Raw genomic sequence first — 27,640 nt, 5'->3', positions numbered from 1 at the left:
GTGTTAAGTTCCAAGCAACCCATCTAAAAGTGAAAGTGGAGCTCACTATTCATGTACATTCTCATCGGAGCTCTGAGTACAGTTTATATTTCAGCCTAAATTATCTTTTTTAGCCTTTCATATCAAGGCCATTTTAGCAGCATTTTAGAATAGATTAGTAAAAGGGAAAGCAGACGTTAAAATATATAAAGTAAGCATTTTAGGCAAGAATCCAGATTATATAATTCTATATGATCAGAGAGATAATCACCTCTTTTCTGAGAGGACTTATGCCTTCAGATAAAATAACACTGGGTTACATCTCTTCCTTCCCACCCCACCCCCTTTGGCGTGCTTTAATTAGAAAGATACTAGCATAGATTAAAGTCTTAGCCATACTCAATTCTTCCCTTGACCTGAAGAAAACCACAGCCATAGAGAATCTGTTGTGATAACAAAATATTGTCAGTTTCATCCAAGTATACCAGTAAGCTTAAATAGAGCACCCAGGAGGTAGACTGTGTATGCAAGAGAAAAAAAGTGACCCTTACATACTGATGATTTGACTCACATAATGAATGGTCTTACCTTTTGCATCAGAGCCTTGAAGTGTCAAGCGCATGATTTCCATGCAGACAAGTAACATTTCCGTGCAGGAGAATTCTAAGATAATATTCGAGATGTAAACCAAGGACCTGCTGTCTGGGTCTTTGCATTTGTCAGTTGTGTATTTATGTATGGGACACAGTATGTGTGGAAGCAAACCAAATTCAAGCAAGCTAAAAAGCAAATCCTTACATAGTACTTAAAGTCCAATGAGATAAAATGATGGATCAAAAGGATTATTTTTGCTTAATGAAGCATTCTGGGGTTTGAGTCTCATTGGACTCAGTTTTTCAACAGGATGTTGTGCTCAAGGGCTGGAATTTGGAAATTCCACAACAGCTATATAATCAGTCAGCTCTGATTAATTTAATTGAAATAGGACTCTTGATGAAGCCCTGCTGTGCTTATAATTAAAAATTTAGAAAAGGGTAGGGAGAAGTGTAGATGATGTGGGGGTTTCTTTTTCCTGTGAAATTAGCTGAGTGTATTAATTCAGAAGGTAGGCAGTAGCCTCTGATTGTATGCTTTAGTAATCTGAACCATCTGCCTGTGTATACTAAGGAGTTCACCACTTTAATCCAGCTTACGGCCGACAAACCACTCTTCCCTATCAGTATGCCCTTGAATAGATGAGGCTATACAAAGTCCTTTGCTCTTAAATGTATTGCTGTCACTGAGAATATTTGGAGGATTTCTCTTGGGTTTGTTTGGATTTTTTTTTTTCAGCTTTTGTCTGAATTTTGGTTTTATTTTTCTGGGGCAGAGAAAATGGCCTTCCTTATGAAAAGTATGATAAGTAACCAGGTAAAGAATTTAGGATTTGGTGGTGGGTCTGAAGAAAATAAAGAAGAAGGAGGTACATCTGATCCTGCAGCAGCTCACGGGATGACTAGAGAGGAATATGAGGAATATCAAAAGCAAATGATTGAGGAGAAGTGAGTACATACTGCTTCATTTCCCTTAAAAAGCAAAGGAAATTCATTCTGGCCACACCTTCTTCTGTTTCCCAGTTTATTTCTCTTTGCTTTTTAAGATGCCTTTCCTTTTGCGTTTACCTCTAACCGGAGGAAAGGTCGTTCTTCTAAAGTAAACAGTTCCCTAACATCAGCAGCGACTATGTTCTATGTTCTACATGTGTGAATGAAAATGAACAATAGTAAATGCATCTATATGTTGTTCTTAACGCAGCTTAACACTTTCTGGTCTATGCATGTTTTGGTTGACCTCAATTTAATTATTTAGATGAGAAGCAGTGGGTTTAACTATCTTTATGGTCTTTCTAAAATTCATCCTTCTAGCAAGTAGAAAGTCTTCAAATTGTAAGAATTCAGACCTTATACCTAGAAAAGGGCCTAAAAGAACATAGTGTGGTGCTTCCTTGATCTTACATGTGCAAAAAAAAAAAAAACAAAAACAAAAACAAAAAAAAAACCCAGAAAGCATAACATGACAATTATGGCATAAGACTTGACTTATCAAAGACTATGAATAGATTTGTAGACTATTTAATATGGAAATTCTAAACATACAGAAAAGTAGAAGAGTAGGATGAATACCCATATATCCTATGACATAAAGACAACAGCTTACATTTTGCTACATTTGCTTATACATTAAATACAGAGATGCTAGATAATAGTTTTTAAAGGAAATTACACATGTCATGATACTTCATCCCTAAAAACTACAGCCACCTTCCGCCAAAATTAAAGGCATTCTCTTGGTTATATAAAATATAACAAAAATAAAATATAAAATATAAGCAATATTTTAGTGGGGTATTACAGAACGTGAATATCACCAACAACTTTTCACCACTTGAAGACTGATTCTAAAATAAATGTAATCTCTGTGTAATTTTTAAATGTTTAAGGTGGAATTAATAGTCTTTTGATAATCAACTAAAAAATGAAACATCATTCTAGGGGTTAAATGTTTATTACATGTTTCAAAAGAAAAGTATTTCTGTTTTTGCCACCAGGTCTCTTTTGCTAATGATCAATTACGTAATAGTTGCCCAAGTCCTATCGCTAAGATGATTATAGGTGAAAAGGTTAATGACCTGCAGGAAACAAAGAAAGTACAGAGACTACGTTTAGTGGAAACCTTGTCTATTGTATTGTTCTGAAAGAAATCATGGCTTATAAACTAACTAGAATACATTATGCTTGGCTCTGCAGTAAATTAAAGTCAGTTTTTTTAAAAAGTCAATGCAACTAGCAAAAATGATGGTGGTGGTAAGACTTGGGCAAAAGCAGCAGCATTCCTTGAATATTGGCTGATTTTACCTATGGCATGTAAAAGAACAAAAAGCTGTAAAAGCAAAATAAGTACTGTGTAATGAGGAATAGAACACAAACATCAGCATCAAACATTGTCAGATCAAGTAGGCTAATGAAAACAGTCAGAAATGTAGACTACACTGTGATCATGCGACATGTCATTTAGTATGTCCAAGCAGTAGATCCAATTGCAGATAAGGCATCTATCTGATTAACTAATGTCCTAGTTTTCCTTAATTTTATATCTGGACAGATCAAAGCTCAAAATGACCAAATTGTACAGTCAATAAGTAGACTGAGTTGTCAGCTACTCAGTTTTTTGCATATGTGTGTGCGAGAATATTATATATTTAGGTAGTCGCTCAATTTAAGAAACAGTGGCAGGACAATGGGGCAGTCAGCTTCCCTGTGATAAAGAAGGATGATTCTTTAGTCCATTGATTGAGTTTTCAAGAGTTTCATCACCTAGAATGCAACATATAGTAAGCATTAAAAATAATTCATCACAAGTTAAACGCAGGGTTAGCTACAAACAGTATAGTATATTAAATAATTAAAATTAATGTTAGCAAATAAAAGCCTCCTAAACCCATCCGAATTATTTTAGGAACTGGGGACATAGACTGTACGATATATAAACAAAAAACTATTTAGCAATGCATTCTATTTAACAATGCATATTCATTTTTATTTTCCATCTGTGTTCAATTTGTGTGTGTGTGTGTGTGTGTGTTACTGGTTACATTAGTACTGAAAGAGGTCTAATCATAAATAGACTATCTGGAAAGGAAATAAAACAATAGTCGTTTATCCCTCCATTTTCTCCATTATATTAAAATGCTTCTTTGCCTTAGTTATGGTTCAACAGTTTCTACAATGCCATTTGTAACTTGACTATGACCTTTGTTTTATTCAGTAATTGTTTGGACCCCAAGTATAAGCAGAGCACTGGGAGGAATATACTGAAATGAAAGACCTGGATTTTCTTCTGCAGAAATTTACACTTTACTTGGTGAGGGGGAGACTAGCTAGCTGCATGTGATGGTAAATCGAGCAACTGGTTTTCTGTGTGATTTGTAGACTGACTCTGGAGGACTGGAATCTAACTCTGCATTGCATTGATCCAACAAATGGATCAATGGGGTTTATAGTTATTTGATTTTCAACAAAGGCACCAAAATAATCAGACCGGGAACGGAAAGTCTTTCTAACAAATGGTGCTAAATAATCGAAAAACACTGAGCTTTGACCCCTACTTAACACTATACATGAAAATTAATTTGCTATGCATCACACACATAAACATAAAAGCCAAAATTATAAAGCTTTTAGAAAAAAGTAGAATATCTTTGCAACTTGCAAGTAGGTGAAGGTTTCTTTTATCATGAGCCAGATTGGCGATGATATCAATGACCATAAAGTTATTAAATGATCAATTCAACTCTAAGTTTAAAACTTTTATTAGTTAAAAGATGCCATTGAGAATCTAAATGGGCAAGCCAGACTGAGAGAATATATTCGGAAAATATATCCAAAAAAGGATTGGGATCTAGGAAATATGAAGAACTCCTATAACTCAATAATAAAAGCAAAAAAAAAAATGAGCAAAAGATTTGAACAAATACCTCAGAAAGATAGATACATGGCTAATTAGTACATGAAAATCTTACTTGAAAGTACACAAAAAGCTGCCTAATTCGTTGTCTTGAAAATGGAAAAAATTAAAATCACAGTAAAGTACCACTCCATAAATACCAGAATGGCTAAAATCAAAAAGACCAAAAATATCAGATGTTGACCAAAACGTGAAACCACTAGAACTCCTGTTTCAATTGTTGAGACATAAACTAGTACAAACGCTTTGGAGATAGGTCTTGCTTTCCTATAAAACTAAACATATCCCAGTAAGTTACACTAGAACCCAGCAAATTCCATGCCTATTTACCTAGTAGAAATTAAAATATAGGTCCACAGAAAAAAGCTAGAAAAATATTCATAGCCGCTTTACTCACTGTAGACCCAAATGGGAAATGATTCAGGTGTTTATTAACAGGAGAATGACTAGACAAACCTCGATTGTATTTTTGCAAACAATAGAATACCTACTACTCAGCAATGAAAAGGAACCAATTACTAATACAGAAAACAACATGGATAAATCTCAAAAGTATTTTATGATGAGTGAAAGAAGCCTTCCACAAAGATGAACTGTATGGTTCCATTTTTATGAAGTTCTAGGACAGGCAAAACCAATCTATGGTAGAAAAGGCGTGGCGGTTGCCTCTAAGGCTGGGGGTAAGCTTTGATCAGGAATGGGGAATGGGGGAATTTTCCCAGGTGAGAGTAATGTTTTCTATCTTGAGAGGGTTTTGCGTTACACAGGTGTGTGCATTTTGGGGAATCATTGAATGGTGCGCTTAAGAGTTTTGTGCATTGTATTGGATACAAATTTTGCTTCACAAGAAGAGAAACTGTAAACAAACGTGTCACGCTAGTTAATGATATGTATATTGAAGAGTTTTTGGGAAAGTGTTCATTGATTTCTGCAACTTTGAAATGTATCAAAAAAGTAAAAGGTGGACAAAGAGAGGAATAGATGTGAGAAAACATACAGTGAGATGCAAATTGTAGAATCTAGATGGATTTGATACCAAAATTCTTTCAACTTTTCTGTATGTTTGGAAGTTTTTATAATGAAATGTGGGAAGAAAAGGTCTGCTGCTCACCCATGCCACAGGTCACTAATCTCCTGGACAGGCCACTTTATTTGCTGTCCGTCTCCAAACCTAGAAGGTTGAACCTGATGCTCTCTCATGCCCGTTCCAGACCTGACATTCTGTGGTTGGAAATGAGTTGAAAGAGCCCCTGAGCCCAGGGCCTATGATCAGTAGTTTAACCTAATCATTTGCTGCAGATCCTTTCTTAACACTCAGTTTTTTGTGTAATGGTTAAGATGATTTCCCAACTCAGAGTCAAGACGTAGAAACCAGTTTTCACCTGAAAATGAAAACAGGGGATTTGTTTTAAGCAGATAATGCTTTATGCAAAGGCAGTTCACCAGATATCCATGAGGACAATTCCCATCAGGCCTCACCTGGACCTAACCCAGGAAGCAGAGGCTGTTGAGAGGCCACGAGCACTCCGCCCCCATCTCTTGCCGTTGCTTCTATCTGGGCATGGCTGCTTCGTTCTTCCTCAAGCAACCAGGCTACATGGCTAGTGGAAAATGATAGCCAATGGCTACCAAGTTCATCTGTGATAGTGCCAGCCACACTGTAAGTATCTGTCATTCTTAGTACCAATCCCAGATTTTCAAAGGAGATTTCATTTACTCAGCTTGGTCTGACTCAGTATAGCCAGAGGGCAGGGCTGTGGATATAAATTCAGCACTTCTGTGGGCAGCAGGGAAGGGTGTTGGTGCTTGTGAGCTTTGCAGACATCCCCAAAGGCGTCTGCTTTTGTCTGGATCATCATTAGCGAGAACGTCCATTTCCAACCAGCATAATCATGAGTCCTATTAGATCATCCACAGAGCGGGACCCCAGTCTGGCATTCTGGAAACATACTCTACCTGGTTTGGGGCTACCTCCTTCAAAACCGTGAAGGAAATACCATGCCTAAATTGGGATCTGGAGGGGGTAACAATGAAGGGAGACAGGTTTATATTATATCCTTCAACACCAATGGTCTTCAAAGAACTGCCTGGCTCTGGACACTATGGCTCTATTTTAGTTTGTGTAAGAATCACTCAGGGAGCTTGCTAAAAATGTAGCTTCCCCTCCGCTGCACCTGGGGATTCTGATGCAGCAGGGTTAGGATCAGGCCCAGGAAGCTGCATTTGTCGTAAGTGCACCAGGTGATTCTGAGGCTCATGGTCCTTGGCTGAACAGTCCACGGGTAACTCCATGTTAGGAATAATCACCCTGCCTCTCTCAGAGGCAGGAGATTCCTAGAAACAAATTGTCTTTGGGACTTTGGGGTACGAACTGAGAGTTATGACAGTAGAGTGACAAACAGAGAGGCAGATGTTTGGGGACCCAGAAAAAAAAATCTCATATTTCCCAGATGGCTGCTGGCAGTGGCATCTCAGAAGGTGTAACCCAGTGTCTGGCTCTGAGCACGGGTCGTGTTACAGTATATGGAAATTTTTAGTGCTGCAAAGAAGTAACACTTGAATATAAATTTTCTCAACAAGGCAATTTATTTCTGTAGAAAGGTACATCTCACAGATGGAGCAATGGTGAGTGAACACATGAGCAGGGGAAGGAAAGGGGTTCTTGTCCTTGATGCATGTAGCGTTTACTGCTGTGTCATTCTTCTGTTGGCTAGAGTTGGACTACACAGTCTAAGCTAATTCTGATTAGCTTTTTTAAAGGGAGCAGGAGTATTAGCCAGAGTGGTGGGGTGAGCAGCTTGGTGGGAAGGATAGTTACAGAACAGGTAACTAAAGGTGAGTTAGGTTAGAGCAGTTAACTAGGGGTGACTTAGGTCAAAGCAGGTGATCAAGGTGAGTCAGGACAGAACAGATAATGAGGGGAAACGATGTGAACTACTGACTAGAACTGGTGGAAAAAGTTGTTTACTGAAACTACAGGGAAGTTAAACATTAAAATGGAGACCAAAGAACTGAACATACTGACATACTGATTCTTTGAAGAGAAATTTAGAGTTCATTGTATCCATCAGGTGGGAATGTCCTTAGCTCTCTGTATCTTTCTGATCCTTTATTCTTTAACTTTTAGGATGGAAAGAGATGCTGCATTTACACAGAAAAAGGCAGAGAGGGCATGCCTCAGAGTTCATCTCAGAGAAAAATATAGACTGCCAAAGGTAAGACCTCTGAGCACAGCAAACGTTGACTCATTTCTTAACTAATAAAAAGTGGGAAGTCATGCTTAACTATCTGCAAAGGATATATGTATATATATATATATCCTGGAGGATATATATATCTATATATATGGATACACACACACACACACGCACACACACACACACATTTATCCTAATTGTAACTGAGATGTGTGATATAGTGAGAAGAACACTGAACTAGGAGTTCATAAAAACTTGATTCCAGTTTTTAACTTATTTCTGTGAACTACCACTGTTGCTAAAAAAAAAAAAAATGGAAGTAATACCTATAGATGACCTTTTAATGTAAATGTATCTAAAGATTCTAGAACTTCTCTATGTAAATACTCAGTGGGAACAATAGTTATAGCTGACATTGGTTGAGCTCTTTCTAGGTACCAGGCACTGTGCTTTGCCTGGTACAGGCAAAGATCCCTGGCTAAATGACTCCACCTTCACCTTCTGGGTTGGTTATTCAACTTCATACTCCAAAGATGCACCATCCCTTAAAGAACATCTTCCATTTGGAGAAGCAAAGGAGACAATCTCTCCAAGGGCATGATCCCACGTATGAGAGCCACCTCCAAGTCCAGGTGGTTTAGAAAGTGCCGCTAAACCAATTCCTTCCATGGATCCCCAGCAGATCCCAGAAAAGGCTGATTTTAGAAACTACAAGCACTAAACAAGGGAGAGTCCACTGTCTCTGCAAAGTCACTGATGAAATCACCAAAGACTTCAACATGGGAGACATGGATCCCTAAGGTGCCCAAGGAACCTGGGCTCTGTTCTTTACAAGGGAAGGAAAACCCACAGTAAAATGTGAGCTCATTTCATTCACAGCCAATGAACTTGCAAAAGAATGCCTTGCTTTTCCTATTCCACCCACAATTCAGGTTTAATAGCTTTTCCTCAGTGTGCTTGCATTTTGGAAGAGTGAAGGACTTCTAAACACTGTCCTTGCCACTTTCATTGTCTGGTGAATTTCCTGAAACTCCCTAGATGTCACTGGCTCTCTTTAGCAATGTGGCCTCCCCCTAGGCAGGAAATTTGAGTTAGATTCTTGCTGCCGCACTAAAGCCCCTGGCCTCTGCTCTTGGGTCCATCTGATTAAAGCACTATCAATCTGGTTGGGATGAAGCAAAAATTTCATGTACACGCACACACACACATACACACACACACACATGCACACGCACGCACACACATATGATCGACTGGGTGTGCATCGTCCATAATGGTGGAGCTTTTAAAGATTTATTTTTGACAACTGCTATTCTTCTGTAGGGATCTAGAGAGAATTGGGGTTCAGTTGTGGCGCCATGATGCAATATCATATGCTTTTAAAAAAATATTTAACACTCTTAATTTGTGCAGCAGCAATAAAGAAAAAAATCTGAGCCTCAGTATCCTCATCTATAAAATGAGAGCTATAGTTGCTAACTTCATAAGATCTTTGTCTGAGATAATATAATACAAAGGACCTAGTACAGTGCCTGACAGTAGAGCTCTTGTTATTGACATTATGATCTCTGGGCACAAGTCTGATTTCCTGATAATAACAACCGGGGGTCTTGAGGACTGCCAGTCCTCAGGTGTGTAATCAATGCAGCAACTGGAGCTTCCTGAGCCTCAAGGCACTGAACCTTTGACCTTTTCTCCACTAATGGTGAATCAGCAGTCTTGCTTACTTCCGGATCCTCAGGGATGAACACCCTTAGGCTTAGCAGTAAGGTCTGAGTGCTCTTCTGAGAAAAATAATTCTCAAATCTCTGTGCGGGGCTATCCTTTGAAGCAAGAGCCTTTCCGACAGAAACTATGGAAAGAGGAAAGAATTATAGCCATGAAATGCACAAATCCGGATCCTCCCTAGAGAATGATTGTGACTATACCTGCATAGGCTACTGCTCCCTAACCCTAGCTAGTGGGAGAGGCGGACATGAAGGATGTTGATAAATTAACAGTAGAGCCCACCTGTGTCTTTCATTTCATGGCTTACCGATGTTCCTATACCCCCTTTTCTATAGCTGTTTTAAATGCATAATGCATTTGAAACCTCACCTGATCTTTTTCATAGACCATGAAAGAGACCGTAAAGCTCATCTCATAATCTCATACCACTGCCTCGTTTTACACCTAGGAATCTACATCCCAGCAGAGTTAAGTTGCTTTGCAATAAGCCTCATCTCCTGTGACAGAATCAGGATTGGAACTCAGGCCCCACACCATGAAAAAGAGCAACTCGTTCACAAAAGACTTGCACAGAGTTCCCCTCTCCTCAAGGCATTTGTTCTTTCTTTCTTTATTTTTTTTCCTATTTGGCATTAGGAACTTTTTTATTGAGACAAGGTAAAGAGTGGGCTGAAAATATTACAGGGCGAAGGAGGGCTGAAGAAACCAGGATGAAGGCAGCTCAAATGATGAACTAAATACATTCCAAAGGTACTATTTATACTTGTAAAAGTGAGGTCTTAACCAAAAAGGCTTTACATGACATTCAAAAAAAAAATAAGAGGGGGTCATTTACATCTTTTGGAGTGACTAAAAGAGCTAAATTATGTACCCCAAATCTTACAGCAGGGGGCTGTTTTCAGGAGGTAAGCCTACGTACAAATAAGAACCTATTATTCTGTAACATTGTCCTGCTTTGTTTTACGAGAATATATAATTCCTATCCCTACAGAGTTAGTCTATAAGGCCTCAGTGACCTCATAGAAATATGGACCTACCTCTACTAGAGGACTATTTACACTGCGCTATAAATACTCATATGTGTGTCCACCCCCACAACTAAACTGTCGATGCCTTGAGTGAAGGGGTTACGGCTCATTCGTTTTGTATTTACAGTGACAATTAATAGGCACTCAATACTTTCTTTGCATGAATGATAAATGAAACGCTTTGACGCTACCGCGGCTATTTACGTTAACATTCCCACCGTTAGCCGCCTCCAGAATAAAAACACCAAATTGCTGCCACGTTTTCAGCAGTTTTCACAATACAGTGCTTCTGGACTTTTTAATGTAAACAAACATGCTTAATTTACCAGTTTTCAGAGTAATGACACAAACTTAGCATTCTTCTCAGAAGGGAAAACTTCCTGGGAAGTTACTTCATTCTTTTTCTCTTTTTCAAAAGTGCATCTCGCAGCGCCAACTGTTCTTCTCGGTAGGAACGCTTACTTTTTAACTGGACGTGGCTATACCGCATCCTCATAAAGTTCTTCTGCTTTTTCTTCTCTTTATTTGTTGAACCGGAAAATGGATTCATTTTGGTTTTCTTCCTCACAAATTCTTTTCAATCTGTCTTTCCAGTCATTGCAGTTGGTAGTCTTGCCTCTTGGTCAGACTTCAGCTTTTAATGAAGGCGTTCAGTGTCCCAAAGAGAAAGTAATTCACCCCTGGACTCTTCATCACTGTCTATTTCCATATATTTCCTCTTCTGGGATTTCCCCGGGCCGGCGTCAAGTTCTTTCCTCATTTGGGCCATGCGGATTTTCTGGAAGTCTTCCTGAGTTAAAGCTCGACTGGCGCCGATGGCTGCAGCTCTGCCCTTCTGCTCCTCCGTGGACATGCTGTTCAGCTTTTTGGAAATTTCTTGCTGTTCTTCATCAGAAGAGTGTTGCACATCAACCATTTGCCATCGGCATCCTCCTCCTCACGGAGACTGGTACGTCCCCATCCATCTTCATCATCTCTAGCATTCTCTTCTTTCTCAACTTCCAGAACTTCTGCTCCTGGAGTATAATCTTTAGCATCTGCTTCTCCATATTCTTGTACTCTTGCTTCTATGGAGGCCTTGTAGGCTTACCCCGGAATTTCTTCTGAAGCATCTGAGGATTCAGTGTTCGGAAGAGCTGAATCAAACTTCCAGCAGACATCATTGCATTCTTATCCTTGCGTGTTTTATACTGAGCCAGGTCTTAGAGAAGTCATTCAGTCATGGCCAGAGGACGCTGAGCTGTTATCTGTTTTATAGCATCGATTCCTACTGTCATGACTTCTCTAGAGTTCTTGGTCACAAAATTGTTGGCCACAGTCATAAGCAATGATTGAAGAATCTCTGGGGTGATGAGAGGCTTGTACAGCAAACAGAACGATCTTTGTTACTTCTCTTTGGCAGGGCTGCAGAAACCTTTGCAAAAAGGGAGAGAAATTGAAGGGGAAGAGCTCTTGAATTCCCACCAATCTGGAGATGAGGTTCAAAAGCGTCTTCACTTCAAACCTCTCCTTGCAGCACTCAAGCTGCCTTTGCAGTTTTTCTGCAAAATCTTGGCGATCATGAATCAAGTGAATGGCTGAAAAGTTAAACACCTCTCTTTTTTTCTTCTTTTGTTTCTTGAGCACTTTCATTGCCTTTTCCAACTTTTTCTTGTTTTTGCAACTTTTCTTTGCTGTAGCATATTGTACTAGCAGGTTTCTTGTTGTTGGTCCGTCATCCTCAGATTCGGAGTCATTGTTCTGTTTTCATCTTCATCTTTCCCAAGAAAGAATGTCAAAGCAGCAACTAATATCTTGGTGACCTTAGAGAAACATGCCGTTGTGATAACACTGACAGTTTTGGCATCATTCCAGATGTTCCTTCTGTAGCGTTCAGCCATCACATCTGGAGACACCTTGGCTACAGTTCCATTGCTATCTCTTAACACGGTGTACATGAAATTTTGCAATACTACATTCACTTTATTGTTCTTGTGTTCTGCGTTTATATTCTTGATGTCAGTCGCATTATGTGTGTATGAAGTCTTTCGCAGAAGCTTATGGCAAAGTAGAAGTTCAAAGAAGAGCTCTAGTGGGCTTGATAGATTGATGAGATTCTTACTTCTCAACAAGATGAAAGCTTTCCAAAACGTCATTCAAAGATCTGGATCCAATATGGTACAATTGTAGGAGAGAAGATCTTTCATTTCTGGAGGAAAATTACTTAGATACTCTGGGTAGCAGTGATTTATCTGTGCCATAAACATCACCGGCTTTGCTAGTTCTTTGCTGGGTTTATCTGGCTGCATTTTGAAAATCTCCACATTGGATTTGTAGTGATTATACTGCTGTAGAAACTCCTAGATGGAGGCTGGTGGGTCTCGCTTGATCAGATTCTGTAACTGCGGCAGGTTGCTGGGCAGCTTGTTTCGGCTGGGCATTTTGGCTGCAGACTGGCTTCACGGCCAGTAGTTTTAATAAAACTCACAAGGCTGGCAGCCACCAATCCCTACCAGCTGCAGCTTGGACTCATGTTTTCCGGCATTTGTGCTTTCTACTCTTAATATTTGAGCTGTTCCCCCAAATTTTAGGGCAGTCTGGAATTCTGCATGGCCTAAAAAAAATATGGAGCATCATCTTTCTCCTGTGTTGTCTAATGATTTGACCCTAGACCTGCAAGTAGCTGTCTACATTCCAAATACAATCCAAACAAACAGATGAGAATTTCACTCCAAAGCATTCTATGCCCCGTCGTTCACTGCAGTTTACTTCCAGAAGGAGGTGGGGACCTCCTTCTCCAAGGACGTTTTTATATTTGGCTGCATTTGTAACAATGGATTGTACACACAATGTTTCAAAACGGTGCCTATGGCATAGAAAATACTACAAATAGGAATCATACAATTGCCTGCTTTTTGTAAAGCACATGGAAATTCTAATCCCGTGTAGCTAGCCATAAAAATAGCACCGAATGAAACTACTGTATACGATAAGAAAAATCGGTGCTGTGGGCATGCTGCCTATGAGTTAGCCAGTGCTCTGCAAGGGGCAGTTTAAAAAATAAAATAAACACTTTAAAAATCAGCCGGCTCGTATTCCACTTCGTCCAGTTATCACCAGCTGTGGCTAACTTCCCCTACCCCAGTGCAGCGCCCTGCGCATGCAAGCCAGCCCCACCCTTGGGAGCCGCCTCTGCCTCCCGCGCGGTCATTGGTCACACGTTACCCTCCCACTCGTGTGCCCCCGACTGATGAGGCTCTGGGTGCGGGGAGCCTTCGGTGGCCCATGTGGCGAGAAAGACAGAGGCTCCGGGGACAGACACGTTTCCCAGGCTAACGTCTGCCCAGGCTATGCGGAACAGCTGCTCGCGTCCAACCCAGATCCGGGCTGGAGCGCGGAGGGCGCAGCGGCCGCCAGCGCGGGCCGCGAATCCTCGACGCGGGCGCCCCCTGGTGTTCCCACCGCCGCGGCCACCGGCACCCGCGGGAGGCAGAACCCGGGCTGCGGGTGGTGGCAGGACCAGGGCGGGGCAGAAGCCAATTTCTACAGGTGACTTAAAAAAAAAAGTCTTGATAAGTCATTGGGTAGAGGGGAAACAAAACTAAACTAAAACAACACAACAAAAAACAACGAAAAGAAAAAGAAGTCCATTATTTTGTTATTAAGGACCAGATTGTGTGTTTTCTATCCTCCCATGGCATAACGGGAGAGGGAGCTCGCAAACAGCCGAGTTTCCGCGGTCTCCGCAGTGACCAGACTGGAGAGAGATTCTGAAACGGCAGCAATCGAGGGCGGGCTAAAGGAATTGGAATCTTCAGCCTGGAGAGGAGATGACTGAATAAAATGAAGCCTATGGGGGCAGAATCATGTCCCAGGCCTCCAATGCCATGCTTTTTATTCTAATACTGAATTCAGCCAACTTACCCAGTGGCTTGGCTGTGGTTGTTATTGAACTGCAGGTACCTAAGCATCAGAAAAACACAGTGGGAAAGCAAGGTGTAGGGTTTCTTCTCTTAGATGCTGCATTGAGGAGCAAGGAGGCCCTGGAACGCCAGACAGTGCGCATCTGGGTCACTAGGAGCTGAGACTGAGAAGTCCAAGGCATGGTGCTTTGTCCAAAGAGCTGGAGGGAAGGAGAGGAGAGGCAGGCCTGCCAGTACCTGCTCTTACCTGGCCAGGTCGACTGTGGGCTGAGCCAAAGGAACCGCTGTATTGGGTGTGAAACAGAGCAACCGATTCCCACGTCCTTATGAGTCCCCTCCATGGGGCTCAGCTTCCAAGGTCATCTGAGGAACATGCCAACCGTCCCTTCCCTCCAGCCCTCTAAGTTCCTTTCCTAGAACAGGTTCAGGCTCCTGGGTGACCCCAGTACTTTGGCTCCTTGACACCAGCGTCTGGGTGCTGCTTCTCTTTTCAGTAGACTTATTTTTTACGTTCAGAAAAGCACATAGCATACGTGTGCACTCAACACATAACCATAAGGATCATGTAAATTAAGGGACTTGCCAAAGGTCACAAAGCTTCCTGTGACCAATGGAGAGTCAAGCAAACCTCCTTACTCTTCATCCAGTACTTATTCATGCCCACTTCGCCCCATACCCCCTCTAAACTGGGCATCAGATTCTTGGTTGGTAGACTTTAGAACTGAACACGCTGTCTAACAAAGAAAATGGCACAGGCCAGAAAGCAGGGGTCACTGGGACTCTAGCGGGCGCCAGTAACCTTCCCCTCCCTGCCAGGCTTGCAGAATGCTTAGCCTGTGCCATCTTCTAAAGCCCATATTGGGTAAGCATTCATAGTAATAGTATTAACAGCCCACGGGGAATTGGACGAATTTAACATGTCCTCCAGCTAATGAGGGATGACCCCCTGGGTACCTCATTCACAATTCCCCAGGGTCACCGCCACGGCGGTTACATAACAGCAGGATTCAGTTCTAGACCCTTCCCCTGACCAAGGCCCGACGGGGAGCAGATTTGAGAAAATGTCTTCGCGGGAGCTGTCAGGTCTAATGAGGATAACTATGTCACATTTTGGAATTAGAACTGTATTTTCTAAAGAAATTATTTGGCTGGTGTTTCCTATGAAAAAGGGTTTCACTCTATTGCTGACGGGGAAAAGCAAATGTAGACTCTTTGAAAAGGAACAACATAAGCCTTAGCCCTCTAGATAAACAATCAAAGGTCTTGGGTCTCAAGTTTATTAATTGTTAGCGACAATACTATTTGTTGTACCAATGTCTTTTGATGACGGTTGTTAATTTCAGTAATCAGATAAGTAATCTAATAAGTGCAGTAATCAAATTGTGGTAATCTGCAGTAAGTATGTATATGTATCTGTATCAATCACGATAATGTTCATGTATGCATATCCAGACTATGTCGATTTCCTTTAGTTGTCCAATTATAGGTCATCAGAGGACTTAAAATGCCTAAAGTCATCCATGATGCTCATGTTAGATTTGGATTGCACACCACTAATTATTCTGGATCTTGTATCTTCAGTTTCTCCTTCTTGATTGGCCTCTTCTGAATAAAGGAGGTCAAATGTCTCCCGTCTAAAATAAGCAAACCGCGCTTTCTGAGTAAACATGGCTTTTTAAGTGTCTTCCTTTAAATGGCTAGTTCTCACTGCTCTGCAGAAACCTTCTTCTTCCAGATGTCCAGTATCTGTCTGAATACAGTGGGTGTTCCCTTAATTTCTCCTGGGGCCTCTTTGTTTCTTTTAGCACTGGTGATGGCTTCCTCCTTAAAGCCCTCTCTCTCCTCAGTTTGCAGACATCACCGTCTGGTTCTTGTTCTCACACTGCTTCTTGTTCATGAGTTATCCTTCTCTGTCTGCCTCCAGATTGTGGGATGTTCCAGGGTGCCGCCTTGGCTGGTTCTTCTTCTCCCTGGAGCCTGCGCATTGTCCCCGAGGGCTGCACCTTCCTGTAGATTTCCGCTGCCACCTGCATGCTGATGATTCTCATATCTATACCTCCAGACCACATCTTTTCCCGAAATTTCACAACTGTAGCTACCTTTGCTTAGACACTTCACAGGCTGAACCAGCTCATATCCAAAACTCACTTGCTCATTCTCCCCCTAAACCTGCTCCTCCCCTAGGCTCCACTTCCTTGGGTGGCTCTCCCAACAAACCCCTCTCCCAGGTTGGCTACCAGAGGTCACTGTTGCTCCTTCCCTCTCTGCTCCAGCCGCACAGCCAGGAAATCGCCAAGTCATCTTCATTCACTCCTGAATCGTTCTCAATTCATCATAGCTTTTCTACTTGGAGTCTTGTCCCCCTCAAACCTGAGGTTTCTAAAATGCAAATCTGATCCTGTTTCTTACCTGTTTTTTTTACAAAAGGCCTACTATGACCTTCAGAATAAAATCAGAACTCCTTGTCCTGTATGCCATGAAATGAGTTCTGTCTCTCCAGCCTCACCTCTTGCTGCTACTCCCTGCCTGGACTAGAGCCTCCTCCTGCTCCATTCCCTGCTCCCTGTGGCCTTTCCTTTCTGCAAGACTCTAGTCAGTGCCACTTCTTCTAGGGCCTTCCGTGATCTCCCTCCCACTACCTAATTCTGGCTTCCGTCATATTTCCATATACCTTGAGTTCATGTCTCCTACATCATCTTATGACCCTAAATATCTGTACCTACTGTGTGCTCCTTAAAAAAGTGAGCTGACTTTTAAATCTCTGTGCTCAGTGCCCAGCAAGGTGGCTGAGACATAGAAAATTACACACACACACCACACACACACAACATACACACACACACACACACACACACACACACACACACACACACTTTGATTGCTGAGTAAATGGATATTACTGGGGAAAAAGAAAAGAAAGAAAAATGCCCTGGCTGGGCACAGTGGCTCATGACTGTAATCCCAGCACTTTGGGAGGCCGAGGTGGGCGGATCACAAGGTCAAGAGATCGAGACCGTCCTGGTCAACATGGTGAAACCCCTTCTCTACTAAAAATACAAAAATTAGCTGGGCGTGGTAGTGCGCGCCTGTAGTCCCAGCTACTCGGGAGGCTGAGGAAGGAGAATTGCTTGAACCTGGGAGGCGGAGGTTGCAGTGAGCCGAGATTGCACCACTGCACTCCAGCCTGGTGCCTGGTGACAGAGCGAGACTGTGTCTCAAAAAAAAAAAAAAAAAAAAAAAAAGGGAAAATGCCCAAAGAAGAAAGTGTCAAAAACAGCAGAAAGAATTTATATGCCATTAGAGTCATATTAAAATACAATTTACAATTTCATGAAAAAAACAAGTCCAGATTTGGCACTGTCGTTTTGTATAAAACACAAGGTTGTCCTTGTTTTATGATTAAACCACCGTATTTCTTCAAGTAGAAGAAGTAACATGTTTTTAAATAAAGCCACAAGATTCTTTCTAAAAGCAAATGCGTTTCTCTCCCCGGCCAATTTAAAATGTATATGTAAGTCAAGCTAAATTAATAAGAGAAAACAGTTCCACAATGAACCCTAATCCTATTAACAGAATTGTCAATCTGGGTTAGTCATTGAAAAATAATGTTGTGACCCCTGCTGAGCCATATGATTTAGTTACACCTGGTGTTTGTCTGCTGTATTAAGGGCATCGTTCGTTTCGAATAAAGATGCATATAGGAGAAACTCAACAGAGTTGCCCTTAAATGTGTCACATTGAAAGTTCGATTAACAATTGAATTTAAAATTTGCCTCTTAAAAAAAATAACAGAGATGATTGTGAACCTTCCTTTAACAGATCCCTTCAGATTAGGAGCCCTTGGGGCTGCCCAGCAGGGTCTGAGACACCGAAACCTCCTGCTTTCTGAGCAGCTGTTTCTGGTGGCCAGGCGGCGGGGAGGCCATCAGAGGCCCCATCAGCCGCCATCTCTTCCTTCCCCTCCTCACCCTGCCCTAGTTTGGTTCGCTCCTCCTACTCATGTCCTTGAAAGCTCAATGGGCTACATGTCTACAGGGAGCATGGGGATGGGAAGAAGGAGTCACTGGATACTAGTGAAGCAGGATTTCAAGACGTATTGCTTGGCCACACCATCTTTCTCACGTCATCTTCACAAGTGCCCTGTAAGGTAGGTAGGTATCACCTCGCCTTTACAGATGAGAGCAACAGCTCAGAGAGGGAAAGTGACTTTCCAAGGTCACACAGCCAGTGAATGGCAGAGCAAGATTCCACCACAAGCCAACCCGAGCCCACAGGCCACGTTCTCTTGCCAGACCCTTCTGACAGCAATGCTGGGCTCTCATCCCCTGATGAGCAGAATGACATTTTTGCAAGAATCTTTACCTCTCGGGACCTCGCCTTCCTCATCTGTAAATGAGAGGTTTGGATAGTGGCCTATAGGAGCTTCTTGAGTCCCTATGGAATGTCTTCATAAGGGAAAGAGGTTTGAGATATGCGCAGATGGGATCTAGAATCTTATTCCATGTAGCTCCTGACACATGCACACTTTCAATCAAAGTGAAAACTGATGCCTGTTCTTCAAGAAGACAAATCCACACCATCTGTCCTACTCTGGGGGTGCTGGGGGCTCCTTAAGTAGCTAAAGAGGGAAGAGCAACAGCAGGGTGCAGCAGAAGGAGCAGCCAGCATGCCCAGCCCAGGGCCTCCACACTAGTCACACACGAGCTTCTGAGGGCAGCAGCCTCGCTTATAACCAGGACAGCGAGAGTAGCTTGTGAAGGAAGACAGGTACCTGACTGCTCAATTACATGATCCTCACAATTATGTCAATATCACGCTACATGAACTCCTCCATGTGAAAGAAATCCCTTCTTCTAGATGTTGGTATCCTGTGGACAATGAGAAGTGAATAAACCAAAACCCAAATCCAGTCTACCTAGTATCAATCACCCTGGAGTCTGCTTATACACCACGCTTGACTAGCTAGACTCTGACAAAAAGCTGAGAATGCTCAGCTTTTTGAAGGTACAACCACCTAAGATAATTTGTCATGGTATCTCAAGTCTGGTAAAAGAGAAGACCAGTTTCTCCAGGTCTAGGAAGTGGTAAGTCTTGAAAGCCAGGGTCATGTTTATCCTTTGGTGAAAGATCAGGCATCAGTCACAGGAAATGACAGTGGTAGGATATGGAGCTATTTAAATAATGGGGCATTCTGCACCAGCCATAAAGATAAGTCTGGTTAAAAACAAGAGATTAAAATGAATTCTCATCAGCTGGCATAAAGATAATTAGTTCTTAACTGCATTAGACAATATCCCAAATTGATAAGATTTCTAGAAATGAGAAGATCTCTGAAACGGAGCCTCTCAGAACAAAGTATAGCCTATAAGTCCCCTAATTATGTGCTGGCTCACTCATTCATTCATTCACGCCACGGCTGTCATCCCTGAGCCTCCCCTCCCTCCCTGGAGATGCTTCCGGCCCGTGGTGATGCTGATTCACATTGGCCGTAACTGCACTTGTATTTGGGGGTTGTAATGAGGCCTTACTTCTTTTCCTTGAAGTGTGAACTGTGTCCAAATATTCCTGGTCTCCCCAACCCAAGATTTGTCAATGGGCAGCAGAACGTGTGGACAAGACATTCATTGTTTGAATTGCAGACAAGGTCCTGTCAGCAGGGTGGTTCATTAGGAGGAGAGGAAACAAGGCTGCTGTGTCCACTGTGTCAATCCCATTTATGCTTCTTAATTGCTTGCTCTGTCCCGGATCTTTCTCTCAAGGGCTGATACTCTCCCACCGTCTCTTTCACTGTCCATGCCTTCTTTATCCCAGGGATCCTTTCAGCAGGGATCTTGACACGGAGCTGCCCTCTTTCCTCTAAAATATTCATAACCACCGCTACCATTTGTCCAGAGCTGAGACGCTTGCGAGGCTGTTTCACAACATGTCTCCTTCAATCTGCTCAACAATCCTCTAAGTGGCCCTCCCATCGGACATCAGAAATATCAGTTGACTTGCCCAAGGTCATGCATTGGTGAATGACAGATCTGGGACCTGAACCCATGTCTAACTCCAAATCCCACAATCTTTCATTCTCCTAGGCCGCCTCAGCAGGAGGATGGTCTGAATAGGCGTCAGCTTTTTACAAAGGAGACACTTGAATACTTAGCCAGTTCTAGGGCTCGGGTGAGCTCAGTCAGTTAGGATCCAGAGCTAATGATGCTACAGGCACATTAGGTTCCAGAGGGCTTCATTTTCTCCTCTAGCAACCCAACGGCCTTGTCCGATTATCCTACCTTTATTTAAAAGGTGTCCATGGCACAGGCCACAGCCCAGAATAATCGGTTCAATACTAGAATCACCTCCTGAGGCAGCCATGCTGCTGGTGGAGGGCCAGTAGCATTGTCCTTCTAGATCAACGTGAGTGCAGGACTCTCTGACCACAGTGATTGACTGCACCCAGTGCTGCCTTTGGACCTGGACATCTGAGGCCGCTGTCCTGCTGCCCATGTTTTAGAGGGCTCTCTTGGTCTCTCCCAGCCACACTCTTTCACATGGGGTGAGGAGTCTGTGGGCCAAAAGGCCTAGACCGGGCAGAGCAAATACTCCTCTTGTAGTCCATGCTCCAGCTGTTTGGGACCCTAAGAGTCTAAGTACATTCCAGAGCCTTCCCAGCTCTGTGCCCCTGAGAGCCGCCATGCACACTAGGCCTGAGGCATGGGGGAGGGGCCGTGGTCCCAAGGTCCCAAGGCCTTTCCCAGTGAGGGCTGGAGCCAGGAACTGGAGAGAAAAGAGGGCCAGGTTGTGAGCCAGCGACTTCTATCGGCACTCCTGCTCTGCCACCCACAAAATTTAGGGGTGGGCCTGACAGGAGGTAAGGGGAGCTAGGGCTGGCTAGGTAGCTTTCTCGTAGAGTGGAGGGCCTAGTGCTAAAGATGAAATGACTCAGCCTGGCTTTTTAGGAAAACCAAGCCTTTGGGTGAAGGTAGGAGTCCTTGCTAGGTCAGAGGTAAGGTCCCAGGACAGCACGGCCTCCTGATAATCAGGGCTAACCCCATGTGCAAGATTGTTCACAGCAAATTCCGCTGTCCCCTTGTGAAGGTTATTATTTTTATGAATAGCTACTACGGGGTGAGTGCTTAACAGATTCTAAATAATTCAGTTACCATCTAATTAACCCTCCACAGCTCTAAGGCAAATAACGCAATTCTCCGTACACAGACAAGGAAACAAAGTTCAGGGAGGCTGTGCAAAGTGGCCCAGGCCACACAGCCTGTAACGGTGGAGCTGCTTCTCTCGGGCAATTTAGGCTGCGATGCCGCAATGGGAGTGTAAAGATAAGCCAATAGCTATGAAAACGGAGCTCTCTGCAGCAAATAGGACCTACGAATTTAAGTATTATTAAGGCTATTGTCCCTGACAATACATTCACTGAATAATTCAGTAAACATTTATTTTAATTTTTAAAATTTTTATTTATTTATTTGTTTGTTTATATTTTGAGACAGAATCTCTCTCATTTGCCCAGGCTGCAGTGCAGTGGCGCAATCTTGGCTCACGGCAACTTCCACCTCCCGGGTTCAGGCGATTCTTCTGCCTCAGCCTCCTGAGTAGCTGGGACTATAGATGCGCGCCACCACGCCCTACTAATTTTTTGTATTTTTTCGTAGAAACAGGGTTTCACCATGTTGGCCAAGCTGGTCTTGAACTCCTGACCTCTGGTAATCTGCCCGCCTTGGCTTCCCAAAGAGCTGGGATTACAAGCATGAGCCACCATGCCTGGCTATTCAGTAAACATTTAATTGTCTGTATCTACATGCCAGATACTTTGCTGGGTTGTGAGACAGAAAGATGAGTAAGCTACAGTCCCTGTCTTCAAGAAATGTAAAGCAGTGGTTCTCAAACTTCAGCAAGCCCCAGACTCACCAGGAGGAATAGTTAAATCACAGGCTGCGAGGCCTGCGCTCTGGGTTTCTGAATCAGTGGGTGTGAGTAGGGTCCCAGCACGTGCATCTCCAGCAAGGTCCCAAAAGATGCTGACACTGCTGGCCTGGAGAACCCACTTTGAGAACCTCTTTGATAAAAGTTAGGTCAATCAAGATCCTCTCTCTGAGGCACCGTAGAATTGCACTGCTCTCCCTTCCCTGAGCAGGAGGCACGAGAATAAAACAAACCTCAGAATCGCCCCTGAAGGAGGAAACCCCGAAGCTGCTTCAAGCACAGCAGAGCCACAGAAGGTGGCCTCGATGAGGTCTCCCTGGGAATGGGAGGCAGGCGAGCACCATCCCGTGAGCACCCTAGAGCTTGTTAGGTGTTTTATAACCCTGGCTGGATGGCTTGCTTTCCTCTGGCCCCTCTAGCTGCCCGTCCCTGCAGGCCCACAGCAGTTACCCTGTCCTGGTTCAAACCTGGTGGTGACATGCTTGAAGATCTTTCTACCAGTCCAAGGGAAGGGGCCAGAATTCCCAGGAATGTCTCTTCAAATCACTTGCATTTGATTTCGGGGTGCACAGAGAGGGCAGATGTCCCGCACTGGCGTGAACTGAGAATGAGCTGCCTGCCGTGTGCTTTTCCTCTCCTTCCTGCAAAAAGGCCTAGAAGACGATCAGCAAGGAAAGCAGCCGCTAGGGAAGGCAGATGAAAAATAAATAGAAATGCACGATTGGCTGGGAGCCCCTAGGGATTAACTAACTAATTAATCCCACAACAGTTTGACCAGGAACTAATTAATCTGTTAAGTACTTGGAGGGCCCAAGGCCCTGGCCAAGAGCAAAGAGAGGCTTCACTTCTCTCCAGAGGCTGGCGCGGAGTGGGACTGTCCTCCAGGGTCTCCAGGGAAGGCCTGGGTGAGGACTGCCTTTCCCAAAAGCGTTGGTTCCCTCTGCATCAGAAATCTGCTTCTCAAGCTATTTCTTGAGCCAGATCCCTGTGTCACTCTGCGCAGGGAACTGAATCAAAGAAGAGAGCCCTGGGGAAAGGCGGCTGGGCTTCAGCCTCTCCAAGTATGGGAGCCACAGAGAGTTAGACCTGGAAAAGTCTTCAGCCATCTGGTCCCTCCAACCCACTTTACGGATGAAGAATGGAGTTGACAGGTTACCCTGGTGGGCCATTTGGACTTAGAGACAAACGATGTTTCTTTCCGATCATTCCTACGCAGCACCCAGATGAGGGGAATTCAGATCGCAATTTAGGCGCTGTCAAATCCACCTCAGAAGTCAACAGATGCAGAAATCTTTCTTAAAACAGTGTAGTCTGGGCCGGGCAGGGTGGCTCATGCCTGTAATCCCAGCACTTTGGGAGGCCGAGGCAGGCAGATCATGAGGTCAGGAGATCAAGACTATCCTGGCCAACATGGTGAAACCCCATCTCTACTAAAAATACCAAAAAATTAGCTGGGTGTGGTGGCGCGAGCCTGTAGTCCCAGCTACTCGGGAGGCTGAGGCAGGAGAATTGCTTGAACCCAGGAGGTGGAGATTGCAGTGAGCCAAGATCACGCCATTGCACTTCAGCCTGGCTGATAGTGCAAGACTCCATCTAAAAAAGAAAAAAAAAAAAAAAAAAAAAAACAACCAACGTAGTCTGATTGACTAAGATCATCATTTTTAATATAATTCTTCATGAGCTTTGGTAACAAATTCAAGGCTGGTCACAACATATTCAGGTGGCTCTCACATAGATCTTTCCTCTTATTAGCTTTTCTGACACTCTTTTTAATCTTCTGTTTCCCTGAAACCCAGGTCACCTCATGTTACAACCTGATCTCCAAAAAATCTGACAGCAGCCACCTGGGGATGTAAGCTACTGTTAACCTTTCCCAGAGGATGTTTTTCTTTAGACTCCTCTCTCCTTACAGAACAAGGGGCTCTACAGCGTAAGTGGTAAAAGAATCTCAGCTGGGCATGGTGGTGCCCACCGCTAGTCCCAGCTACTTGGGAGGCTGAGGTGGGAGGATTGCTTGAGCCCAGGAGGCCAAGGTTGCAAGGAGCCAATATTGCACCACTGCACTCCAGCCTGGGTGAAAGAGAGAGACCCTGTCAAAAGAATTAAAATAAATAAAAATAAAAATAAAGGAATCTTAAAGACCAGGCAGCATGTATTAAGAAATTCTAGAACACACACTCCTAGAATCACAAAATGAAACGTGCAAGGCACGTGTGAGAGTATCAGCAACACCGAAGGCTAGACTGCCGATATGCTGAGTGGGAGCCATGCCCTCGATGGCTCACTTAATACACGTGTGCGGGGTGCCAGGCTCCAGTCCAGGTGCTAAGGGTGGAGGGTTGAATCTGACGTGAGCCCATGAGGGGCTCCCTGTCTAGTGGAAGGGAGGAAAAGGGCAATGATTAAGCAAAAGTTGCCTCTAAGATGTGATGAGTGAATTAAAGCACGCTGTCTAGTCCCTGTAAACTGAAACCCCATCCTTTAGAATGGGGTCAACCAGGTGAATGGGTCTTGGCATGGGGCTGATAGAGTCTGCAAATTTGCAAAGATGCCTTTAGGCAGAGTTGGGGTGTAATGCTCCAGCTTTTGTATGTCTCAGCATCACAGAGAGAAAGAGCTTCTTAAAAATCCAGATGGGGCTGGAAGTGGTGGCTTACGCCTATAATCCCAGCACTTTGTGAGGCTGAGGTGGGTAAATCACCCGAGGTCAGGAATTCGAGACCAGCCTGGCCAACATGGCGAAACCCTGTCTCTACTAAAAATACAAAAAAATACCCAAGTATGGTGGTGCACGCCTATAATCCCAGCCACTAGGCAGGCTGAGGCAGGAGAATTGTTTGAACCAAAGAGGCAGAGGTTGCAATGAGCCAAGAACATGTGACTGCATTCCAGCCTGGGCAACAAAGTGAGACACCAGCTCAAAAAAAAAAAAAAAAAAAAAAAAAAAATTCCAGAGAGCTGGGCTCCACCTCAAGAGTTTCTGATTCAGTGGGTCTGGGATGGGGCCAAGAATTTGTAGTTCTAACAGGCTCTAGATGACGCTAATGCTGCTTGTCCAGGGACCACGCTTGGAGAACCACCATGCTGGAAGGTTCTGATCAACCCAAGGTGCCTTGAAGGAGCGACCTCCCAACAGGAGTCTCCACTACTGCCACCAGGACCAGGCTATGCTTCAAGGCCAAGCGTGCCACTCACTTCATTCATTCTCTGCAGACCTTTTCCCGCTGCTTTTAAAATTTATTTAGTTAGTGAGTTAGTAGGGTAAGTTTAGAGTTATTTATCTATCTCTATTTTTCACGTAGAGTGAAATGGATGAGAACCAAATCCAGATGGCTGGAGACGATGTGGATTTACCTGAAGATCTCCGGAAAATGGTAGATGAAGATCAAGAAGAGGAAGAAGATAAAGATTCTATTCTTGGGCAGATACAGAATCTCCAGAACATGGACTTGGATACCATAAAAGAAAAAGCCCAGGCCACCTTCACCGAAATCAAGCAGACAGCAGAGCAGAAGTGTTCTGTGATGTGAGGGTGGGAGGGGTAGAGGGAGGACACGAGCCATCCTTGGAAAAGACCACTCTCCTGTGGGACGTTCCAAACAGTACATGTTTTCACGTAGTGAACACAGTTAGGAAAACCGCGATGGCCCATTGATAGATGATAATTCGTTGTTCTAAATATTCCTGGCAGAGCACTAGCTAGCACCTTGCAGCAGGAACCATGCTTTCCTCTTAGTTATAAATGACATGGACTGCAAACCTTCAGTTGGAAATAGTGATGTAGAACATGTGTCTGCTTAAAGACCTTAGATGAGCCAGGAAGAAACAAAAGCAGGTGGCATTTCCTCTCCAACTTTCTTCCCTAGAGGCCAAGTTCTCAGCCTGTCCAGCTATTCACAGGATACCAGGTCCCTTCAGAGAAAGATGTGTAGAGTCAAGGCGTCCACTCCTTGGAGGGCAGCCCTCTAAGAAGCCGAGATGCCCACAGGGAGTGGAGGCCGCAGACTCCAGGGCAATCAAAAGTCACCCTCACCCCTCAACCTCTCAGGCTCCTTGACACTTGGCAGGGATTCTCATCAAGTTTGGTCCTTGGACACTTCTCAGCCAAGTGGCAGTAGCAGGGATGTGGTGAATGGTGAGGAATTGAGGCAGGAAATAGACCTCACCAGCCCTTTGCATTGGAGATCATCATTCTAGAGGCCATGTGAAAAATGGACCCGAGGGAGGCACGGTTAGAGGCAGAGGAAAACCAGGGAGGCAACTGCTTTTTTTGAGTTGAGCTTAACCCTGTACTTGGTGATAGCAATGGGAACACAGTGGGTAGACTAACAGAGAGCATTAAGAAGTTAAATCAGTCTCTCTCTCTCTGTCTGCTCCCAACCTCTCTCTCACCGCCTTCTGTCCTTCCTGCCCAATCTCCTTCTCTCTCTTTTTTTTCTTCTCCTGTCCCTTCCCATCCCACCCCTTCAGGCCACCTTCCAGTAAATCACACTGTCATTTGGTGCCACTGGCTTTCAGGGTAGACACTGATTTTTCCCCCTAATACCTGCTCTCTTTCAAAAGGAATAATTCAAAAGACTTAGGACAATTAACCACCAAAACACTTCGAGCTATTTAGCTAAAGCCCACCAAACCAAAACAAAATACCGTTTTTTTGGTGAATCTGTTCATATGGTGAATAAGGATCGAAAACAAATTTTGTCAAGAAGAACTGCTCTGTCAAAGGAAAAGGAAACTAGGACTAAAAACTTAGGGTCTAACTTGTTCTAAACCCAGCGTTCCCAAATGTGTTGTCTAAGAAGTTTCATGTTATAAAAGTATTCAAATAAAACAAATGACTAGAGGTCCACAACCTTTGGTCCTTGGCAAAGTTTAGGCTGTCTCAGAAGTTCCCGGGAGGACACTGGTACAATGATTGAGGCTAATTAACCTTCTAGTCCACAAACCCAGATGCCGGGGCCACGTTTTAAAACCATGCTTATCTTTTATCAGAAATGGCATGGGAGTTGTGATTTGTTTCAGAGCAAAAGCTTTAAAATACTTTTTTAAAAACTGCAATATAATAGATAAGATTTGTCTTCAGTTTCATGCCTGACTCTGCCCTGTGGTTGACGGGGTGGGTAGTGTGGACGGGTGAGGGGAGTGCGTGTGGCCTGATGTTTGCACACTTTATATGACATAAAATACTACAGCTGCCAAATTGTTCCACAGACTAGCCTCAGGATGGCATGGAAGACATGCTTTCCTGTAAAAGATACAGCCAGTTCTGCTAAGGAAATCACTAACACTTCCTCTTGACCGTCAAAATGACTTCAGTGTAATTTGGTCATTGTCCAATGGGGCTGTGCAGCTGCTAGAAGACTCTGACCGTGATTCCTCACAT

At 43.6% G+C, this 27,640-nt stretch overlaps 1 protein-coding gene and 1 pseudogene across 2 annotated transcripts; one reads left to right on the top strand and one right to left on the bottom strand.

Moving 5' to 3' along the window:
• Positions 1 to 1,141: 1,141 nt before the first annotated feature.
• Positions 1,142 to 27,339, top strand: CPLX4 (complexin 4). 2 transcript variants are annotated; one of them, XM_032293647.1, is made up of 3 exons: positions 1,142 to 1,520; positions 7,610 to 7,697; positions 25,560 to 27,339. In XM_032293647.1, the coding sequence occupies exons 1-3, from the start codon at positions 1,354 to 1,356 to the stop codon at positions 25,785 to 25,787; spliced, it is 483 nt and encodes a 160-aa protein (XP_032149538.1). In that variant the 5' UTR covers positions 1,142 to 1,353; the 3' UTR covers positions 25,788 to 27,339. The 2 variants fall into 2 exon arrangements, with proteins under 2 accessions (XP_032149538.1, XP_032149537.1); XM_032293646.1 differs by lacking the exons at positions 1,142 to 1,520; positions 25,560 to 27,339 and adding an exon at positions 16,262 to 16,755 and having other exon boundaries at positions 7,616 to 7,697.
• On the bottom strand, positions 10,757 to 12,855 carry LOC116561728 (annotated as a pseudogene).
• Positions 27,340 to 27,640: the final 301 nt, after the last annotated feature.

The sequence above is a fragment of the Sapajus apella genome, unplaced genomic scaffold (assembly GCF_009761245.1).
Source record: "Sapajus apella isolate SASKATOON/1434 unplaced genomic scaffold, GSC_monkey_1.0 scaffold30, whole genome shotgun sequence".
Taxonomy (NCBI): Eukaryota; Metazoa; Chordata; class Mammalia; order Primates; family Cebidae; genus Sapajus; species Sapajus apella.
Note: the sequence above shows the minus strand (reverse complement) of the source record. Positions and strands in the feature narration are given on the sequence as shown.

Excerpts from the sequence above, each read along its gene's own strand:
- CPLX4 (XM_032293646.1), top strand. The coding sequence starts at position 7,621 with ATGCTGCATTTACACAGAAAAAGGCAGAGAGGGCATGCCTCAGAGTTC. Across the intron at positions 7,698-16,261 it reads AAAAATATAGACTGCCAAAG|ATTGTGGGATGTTCCAGGGT; the intron begins GTAAGACCTCTG and ends GTCTGCCTCCAG.